Raw genomic sequence first — 8,538 nt, forward strand, 5'->3', positions numbered from 1 at the left:
TTTATCTTGTACTGCAGGAGAACTTTAAAAAATTTGAGCAGGAAATAATTTGAGAAGGGAAGAGACCACGGAGGGTAAAAATGTCTTCGCAGATCCCTCAAACTTATTGAGCGACTTCTGTGTGGTGGGCACTGGCAATGCAAAGAGCAAGACAGAGGCTTTGCCCTCGGAAGCATGCAGTTCAGTGGGAGGCGTGGAGGTGGCTGGGGCTGGTTCACTCTGGCTCTCTGGAGCCCATTGTTTGCCTCTTCCCAGATGATCAGTGACAGCACACTGGTAGCTTGGAATCGACCATGGTGGGAGTGCTTATACCGTGGAAATTGGCCAGTGCTGCAAATTAGGGCTTTCCCCCCCAGAATCGGTGGTTAAATATTTAGCAGCACCACACTGGTAATGAACAACTGCATTATGACACATGACCTTCTCAGGTACAGGTTGGCACAAAGGGGATTGGGGGTAACTCTGCTTGGTGAGCTAAGGAGGCAAGGCTCATGCAGTGTTGAAAGATGAGTGATACTTGCTATGAAGACAAAGTAGTAAAGGGCAGCTCGCCAGAGGTGTGGAATGGCCTGGCGTATTCTATGGTTCCATGAAAGGAAACTGGATGTAAAGGAGGTTGGCAACTTATGAGGTGCCGAGTAAAAGGGTGCTTATTTAACAAATCCAATATTGGATTTATAAAGTGAACTAATTGGGGTTGAGGAGGACGTACCCATCTCACAACACATTAACCTTTGTCTTTAGCTGGCAGGATCCTTTACCCAACACCTCAGTAAAAGGAAACCTAGGCTTTGAGGAGAGACCTGGTATAAAAATAGGTTAGAACACTCCAGGGCTCCCAGCTAACTTGGAAATGTTGACAAAGGCTTTGCAATGCCCTGTATTTTGGGGTGGGAGGGCCAGGGACGTTGGCAAGAACTGGGACCAGGAGACAGGGCATTAAGGCTCAAGTGCACCTGGCTAGGCATAAACTTCCTGCCTAGAAGTTAAAACCAGACAGTAGCACTCAGAGCTTGTTTTGTTATCCTTTGTGTCTAGTGGGATGGGGTCCTGAGTGCTATGAGCTGCTCAGGGATCCTCTGGCTTCCATAGACCAACTTTCTCCTCAGGACCTCCTTGGTTCTTGTGGGCAGACTGGGATGAGCATGTCACCAGCTTTGCTTGGTGCCACACTGTCCTGAAGGTTCTGAAGGAGACTGAGGTCACCGGGCCATCTGGGCAGATAGAGCTGCCAGAGCTAGGATACCACGGGGCCTGGAAACAAGCCTGGGCCCCTCCCTTGGGTGGGCCTGTTATCAAGGTTGTTTTGCTCTGCAGATGGTCACGGGGCCTCATTTCCCAGCAGCTACCCCCATCAGCCCTGAGCCCTTTGGGACACAGGCAGACACGGGAGGTTGGCATTTAGAGAACACAGGTTAGGAAAGAGATGGGCTGGTTCTCTGGACACATGAGCCAAGAAATTGGCCTAAGGCAGACCTTGGCCAAGCCCACTCACAGTAGCCTGCTTTAGGAGTAATTTGTAAAAGCTGAAAGTTTGGGGTGAACAAAGGGGCAATTACTAAAACAAACTGTGCTATGTTTTAGGCCATGTAGCCATTTACAAATCAGAGTGACCACATCCTGCCCTTCAGGGCAGGATTGGGCATTGATGTGTAGGCAGAGCCACCTCTGCATAGGGAGCTCTGACTCAACGGTGGAACAGAGGGTCCAAAGGCTTGCCCTTCATAAAAGGGCAAGGGCTTTAATTGACCTGAGGGTGTGAGGTTACAGGGAGCAGTACCTGAGATGATGGTCAGTGCTGATCTTTGGTGGCAGCCCTCACAAAGTGGTCACAGGAAGGTGCCTTAGGGTTCCCTTGAGCACCCTTTCTGACTATTTGCGTGCCTGGGACCACACCCAGGGCAGGAACAGAGAGCTGACAAACTCAAGTGTGCCCAGAATTGCCCTTTACTTGGGAAAAGCTCTTGGCTGTGCAAAGTGCAAATAAACTGAGTCTGATTGAGATAACTGATTACCACTGGGTCAAGCAGCAGCACATCTCTGCCTCCCAGTCTACACTCACTCTGCCTCACCAGGCCTCTGAGATGGCGCTGCCTGCACGGTTCAGTGTTCTTTCTCACAGTTTTGCTAAGCAGATGGCTACACTCACCTAAGTGAGGTGCGTGCATAGTGGCTGTGCCGTAGCTCTGCATGAAGGCTTGGCCTTCCTCTGTCACATGAGCTTCCAGCTCCAGGGCCTCTGCCCATGCTATTTCCAGTGTCCACGTGCCCTCTTTAGCTTATTCTGTCACAATGCAACCCATCCTCAAAGGCCCAGCTGCACAGTCCATTAAACCTTCTGAAAGTTAAGCTCTTTCCCCAAATAGCTGCAGCACATTGTGGGAACTTCTAGGCTTTTATTTGTAGTCATTTCCATCTTCAGGGCCCACACACCAAATACTCCCGGTGAGCTTATTAAAGTGGTGTCCCCTGGACAACAGTTCATCATTACCTCCTGAAAGAGCAAATATAGATTGAGTTTCTGTGTGCCCGGCGTAGCTAGGAATTTTCAAATGCACCTCATTGAAGTGTAACCCTGGGAGGTGGGTTTATTATCCAATGAGGAACAAATCAGAGAAGCCCAGTAACTTGTCCGAAGTTATACAGCTAGTGAAGAAGTCAGAATTCAAACTCAGGTTAGTCTGAACCCAAAGCCAGGGTTTCTTCCCTTATAAACAGATACAAATAACAATCATTTATCATTTACATGGTTTTCTTACATAATTTCATTTGATCCTCACAACAGCCCTGTGAGGTAGGTAGGGTTATGTATTACTATTATGTGCATTTCACAGATGAAGAAACAGGTGGCTCAGAGAGGTGACTGACCTGCATAAAGTCACACAGCACATAAGTGGCTTCATAGGTCCTGTACTTTCTCTTAAGTCAAGCTGCTTGAATTAAGAAGCACCGAAAAGATGGAGAAAAGAAATTTTATGGAGATGGAAAAAGGGCAGTGATCATTTATGAGATTTCTTCCTTAAACTGTTTTGTTGTGGTCATAGCTTCCATTGGAGTATCATTGGCCTGCGGGCCTGAAGCAGCTGTCAGAAACTCTTGGGTCCCACTGTAGAGGGAAAAAGAATGTGGCCTTGCCATGGCCCTGTATACAAGCTCCCTACTCCGAGAACATATTATGGGAAGACCTTTCCTTGACCCACCTCTCATGGGCGCCTGTGCCACTAGTCTTTCCTGGCTTTGTCTGGGGACCCTTACCCAGTGGGGAAGATTCTGAGACTCTCAAAGCCACACTCACCCTAGAGATGAATCATGATGCGCAGTTTTGAAGCCTGCACTGCTCATCACCCCCTGGAAGTAGTGGCTTGAGGTGTTTGCCCTGGATCTCACCCCAAGAGGTCCATGATCTGGCTATAACCAGACACAGTGCTACAGGGGAAGGCCACCTCCTTCAGAGCAGTGTCTCAGGGATGGGCACTTAGTCCAAGGGCAGTGTTATGGGTTCAGGCCACTTTTGGGCTCCTCGCTGCACACTGCTTTCCAAAACCCTGCTCTCCTTCCTCTAGAAGCACTTCCTCAGGGGCGGCAAATCTTCATCCTCCAATAAAAGATGGTCAGAGGGTATCTGGAGTTGTGGCTATCGAGGAAGGTGGGTGACATGGGGGTCACAAAAGAGGCAAAGCCGTAACAAAATGTGGTAGATTTGCAGGGGATGGAAGAGGTCTAACCTTGTTCTGAAGACAGATCCCAAAGGGGAATCCTAATAATTTCTGGTCTCTCAAGGTGACTATTTTGAAAGAGAAAATACCTATTTGGATGAGAAGAACCAGAAAGTAGAACCAATACCAGAAAATGGGAGTGGAAGGGCAGGCAGATTTTGGCTCAATATAAGAACATTCTAATAGCCAGTACTAGCCAACCACAGCGGGGCCTGCCTTAGGGATGATGAGCTTCCTGTCATTGGAGGTATGTAAGCAGAGATAAGTGATTGCTTGAAGGTACTGGGGAGAGGAACTGATCCCCAAATGTCTTGGGGTATGCTTGAGTGAGGGAGGACTAAGTGACTGTTGAATTATTTTCCAACCCTGAGAGTCCATAATATATTTGTTTAAAATAACTTGTTCCAATGATACCTTAAATTCTTGGGGAAAGGATTATAAAAGTAATGTAACAGGCCATAGTATGAAGTGCCTTTCATTGCACTGGCTCCAGATTTTCAAGCCTTCACAGGGACAGAAGCCCATTTCTGAAGCCAAAAATCTCCTAGTGCTTAGAGTTGATCCAGTCAAAAGGGATATCCCCGCCGAGACCGGTTTGGCTCAGTTGGTCTGCGGACTGAAGGGTCCCGGGTTCGATTCCGGTCAAGGGCATGTACGTTGGTTGCGGGCACATCCCCGGTGGGGGGCGTGCAGGAGGCGGCTGGTCAATGTTTCTCTCTCATCGACGTTTCTGGCTGTCTCTCTCCCTTCCTCTCTGTAAAAAATCAATAAAATATATTAAAAAAAAAAAAAAAAAAAAGGGATATCCCCATCTTCTGACCCTGCATGGATGCTCACTCCTTTAGGCCAGAGTCACCAACCTTTTGGACCTCACGGACCACTGGTTGGTGACCGCTGCTCTAGGCAATGCCACAACTCAAATCTCTCATCCAGTGGGCTAATACAACTTTGAGAACATACTACTTTTCCAAGCTAGTTAAACATGGTCGCTCTTGGGCAAATAAATCCAAGACCTGGCTGCATTGTCAAGATGGAGGAGCAGGGGTGGTGGGGATCTCTGGGAAGTTTATCCTGGGAACCTGAAGGGAGCATCTCACCTCATTCCCTTATTCAGATGGGTAAGTGAGGCACTGCTTAGTTATATAGAGAGAGATGGAGTCCATCTCAGAAATGCTGCTCTTTTGTCTAGCCAGAAAGTCCTCCTGTGCCCTCCTTTAGGACACATCAGCAGACTCTTCACCTGTCTTAACAGACTGCCCATCTCCAGCTCAAAATGGCAAGAAAACAGGTGGCTCTGTTGAGAGGACACATGGATTCCTACAAGTGGACTGTATCATCGGGGGAATTAAGTCCTGCTATGTGATTAATACAGATTAGTAGAGTGCCTTGGCTCATACCATTGGTGAGACGCTCTGACATGGATCTTCTTGGGAATCCCCCTCCAGTGTGGCTGGTGTCCTTTTACCTGTACCGTATTAACCGAATAATCTTATTGCTCATAAAATCTAGAGCGTGCGGATGAGAGGAATCGATGCAGAAGCCGTCACTTAGAGCAATTTTCAACACCTCCTCCACAAAGACCTGGAAGCTATTGATCTGCTTGTTGGATGGCACCACCCAGAGCCTCTTGAGGTTCTGCTTGGTGTACTCCTCCTCTGGCAGGCCCTCCACATTGGCCACCCAGTCCAGAGTCAGGTGGTTGGGGTCCTGCAAGTGACTGGTGATGGAGGAGAGATTGCCATTAGAGCAGTAAAAGAGCTTGGAGCCGAGGAGCTTGAGGAAGAGGCAGGAGGTGCTGAAGATGTTGGCGTTGAAGACCTCCATGCTGGAGGAGGAGAGGCTGTAGATCTGGGGTGCCTCGCGCACGGTGAAATGGACCGTCTGCACTCGCTGGTTCAGCGTGATGTTGAGCATAGCATTCTTCTCCGCCTTGGAGAGCTCCACCTCCTTCTCCTGCAGCGCCTTGATCAGGGGCTGCACCTGGTAGAAGTCAGCCTCCCTGCGGAGCAGGCCCATCTCCTGGAAGTCCTCGGGCAGGTCCAGGTGGGAGGTCCGCAGGAAGTTGAGGATGTAGCGGAACACTTTGCCATCACGGTCAATGAAGCAGTTGCCCTGGCTGTCCCTCTTGGTGGGCATCTTCCCGCTGAACATGGCACCCAGCATGGAGTCGGGGAAGCTGGTCAAGGTTGCCAGTGAGGTTGTGTAGAGCTTTCCGCCGACATTCAGTGTGATGGGGTCGGACATGGCAGGAGACCAGGGTGCTGGGAAGTAGTCCTAGAGAGGGAGAAAAAGTGAGAAATGACCATCAACCAACCACAGCTGGTGTCTTAGTTTGTTGGAGCTGGTACAGCAGAATACCATGGACTGGATGACAGTTCTGGAGGCTGGAAGTCCAAGATCAAGATGTGGACCGATTTGGTGTCTTCCTGCTGCGTCCTCACGTTACAGAAGGGACAAAAGAGAGATCTTTTTTATATGGGTACTAATCTTGTTCTGTACTCTCATGACCTCATCGCCTCCCAAAGGTCCAATCTCCTTATGCCATCACATTGGAGGATAGGATTTCAACCTGAATTTTTGGGAATACAAACATTCAGCCCATAACGTCTGGGTAGTCACAGTTTTCAAGTCCTTATTATAAATCAAGTCCTTGAGGTAGAAATGAATGCTTAATGAACAAATGATTGGGTGATAACTGCCACACTGTCTAAAGCATATTTAAAAAAAAGTTAGTTACAAAAAAGAAGAAAAAGAAAAAATGAAACCTGAGTCCGACCTTTCAGAGATTGTTTTAATTGTTCAGGAAAGTGCCCTCAGTAATTGTAAATGTTCATTTAGGACAGAGAACCACTTGTCTAAGGAAAGAAAGGAGATGTCCCAGAAATGAATGCCGTGCTGCCTTTCTTACATTTGCTTATGTATCTTTTGACACAAACAATACCACCATCCATCTTGTGCAGATGAGGAAAACTGCCTGGATTCATTCCTCAGGCTCAGACAGGTGAAGGGCCATGCCAGGATTTAAACCCAGGTCCCTTTATATGAGAGAGAAAATGGTGTACAGGCTTACTAGTTGAAAGACTGGTATACTCTAATTCTAATACTTAACAAATGCTCTGAGACTTATACTCCTGGTACTCCTTCTGCTGTATTAATGTTGCCTTCTTGTTTAATTTTTTTTTTCTATCTCAAAAAATTGACAACAAATGGCTATGATCAGTGCCATTGCCATCTATCTACCAGGCCCAAATGGTTCACTCGGCCCCTTGGACTCTAAATGACACTTTTTTCTGGACTCTCCTCCTCCTGGAACAAATGGCCTTGCCATGAAGATGCACTTGGCTCCTGGTGCCTGCCCTTTCCTGTCATGGCTGCACGCCAGCCTCCTCTGAAACTTCTTTGGAGGTCAGTGCAGATGTGGAGTCTGCCACAGAGCATCCTTCCCAAAGGCTCTTTGCCTTTTTTAACAGAGCCTCCCTACCCTACTGATCTCACGGCCTCCAGCGTCTTCTTCAACCTGAAGTCTTACATTGTAAACCTTCTCTTTAAGGTTTTAGAAAGTGGGGGTACGGGATAGGATGAGGGGGTGTACTGTCTTCTGCTTCCAACATACTTTCCCAAGAGCCAGTCTATGGGACAGATCCAGCAGTCTTTCCATGATGTGAGCGGCATAGAGAGGAATTGACTCCAGTACTGACCTTGAGAAGAGCCCAGGCTGGTGGGGGAGACTGAGACAAGAGGCAGTGAGGGTGCAGTGCCAGGGGAGATGTAACCAGGCACTATGGGAGTAGATTGTGAATGAGTCCTTAGCACTCTTACTATCTAGATGGGAAAACAGAGGTCTGAGAAGGGACTTCTCCAACATCATTCAGCAGGGGTGGTGGATAGGCCAGAGTACCTCTCATCATGTCTGCTTTCAGAGGAGGCTGCACAGCCCACCACTCTGAGGATGGACAAGATGCTTGGCTGCCCCACCCTATTGTCTTGGGAGAGGGGGTGCCCTCGTGATTGCATCCCTGTCTAGTGGGGCACTTGGATACAGCAGAAAGGCATTAACCATCTGGAGTGTCTGAAGAGGAACAAGCTGATGATGAAGTTATAAAATCGTCAGCAGCAGCCTGAAGTAGATGGGCCGTGAGACAGTGGAGAGTCCCAACAGAGATGGGTGGGGTGAGGAGGGGACAGCTGCTGTGTGGAGCCCTGCAGTGGGGAAGGTGCCAATTCTCTCCAGAGGGCTCAGGCAGGAGCCCTGGAACAGGCTACCCCCTTCCTCATTCCAGAACCGCTGTTTCTTTCTAGGGAGTAATTTGCATATTACTGAAAACTTTCTAGTTTTCAGTCTCTATTTAAGACTCTGTGAAGTGGCTCAGCTGAGAGGCTAGACTGTCTTTCCTGACAGTTCTGTCGGTCACAGACTACATACCTCTGTGCATTAGTGCTGGGGGTGGAGGAGACAGATAACAGCCACAGACATACCTGGGGAGCCTTGGGTGGGCACTCAAACTACTGTTTTTCTTGCAAAAGCGACAGCACTTGTCTTCCTGTCCCCTGCTCTCCCCAAGCCTCCCCAGCTGTGTGGCTCCTAGTGATGTGTCTAGCTGCACAGTCAGTAGGGGCAGAGACTGGTTGAAGGGGAGGTCTCCTAGGGTGCTCTCTGTGGTATTCTCTTCATACCCATGAGTCATAGAACCCAGTCTTTCAAGCCCCTACTTTCTAGTGGCAGCACCATGATGTCCACCATCATAAAGCTCAGGCCCCATTGTGAAAGGCACAGTGACACAAGGGGCAGGAACTGGTACCTCTGCGGGGTGAGGAGCTACAT

The 8,538-nt window shown here is 48.7% G+C and overlaps 1 protein-coding gene across 2 annotated transcripts in view; it reads right to left on the bottom strand.

Moving 5' to 3' along the window:
* Positions 1 to 4,517: 4,517 nt before the first annotated feature.
* KCTD21 (potassium channel tetramerization domain containing 21) overlaps positions 4,518 to 8,538 on the bottom strand; it is a 23,917-nt gene continuing 19,896 nt past the window's right edge. The window contains exons 1-2 of one of the 2 annotated variants that reach the window (XM_045577706.1): positions 7,415 to 7,642; positions 4,518 to 5,990 (exon numbers count right to left, since the gene is read on the bottom strand). In XM_045577706.1, coding sequence (XP_045433662.1) covers positions 5,178 to 5,960 — 783 coding nt within the window. In that variant the 5' untranslated portion in view covers positions 5,961 to 5,990; positions 7,415 to 7,642 and the 3' untranslated portion in view covers positions 4,518 to 5,177. Of the gene's footprint in view, positions 5,991 to 7,414; positions 7,643 to 8,538 lie in introns of those variants that run through there. The other variant, XM_036428313.2, reaches the window with a different exon arrangement.

Source organism: Pipistrellus kuhlii, unplaced genomic scaffold, assembly GCF_014108245.1.
Source record: "Pipistrellus kuhlii isolate mPipKuh1 unplaced genomic scaffold, mPipKuh1.p scaffold_m20_p_9, whole genome shotgun sequence".
Classification (NCBI taxonomy): Eukaryota; Metazoa; Chordata; class Mammalia; order Chiroptera; family Vespertilionidae; genus Pipistrellus; species Pipistrellus kuhlii.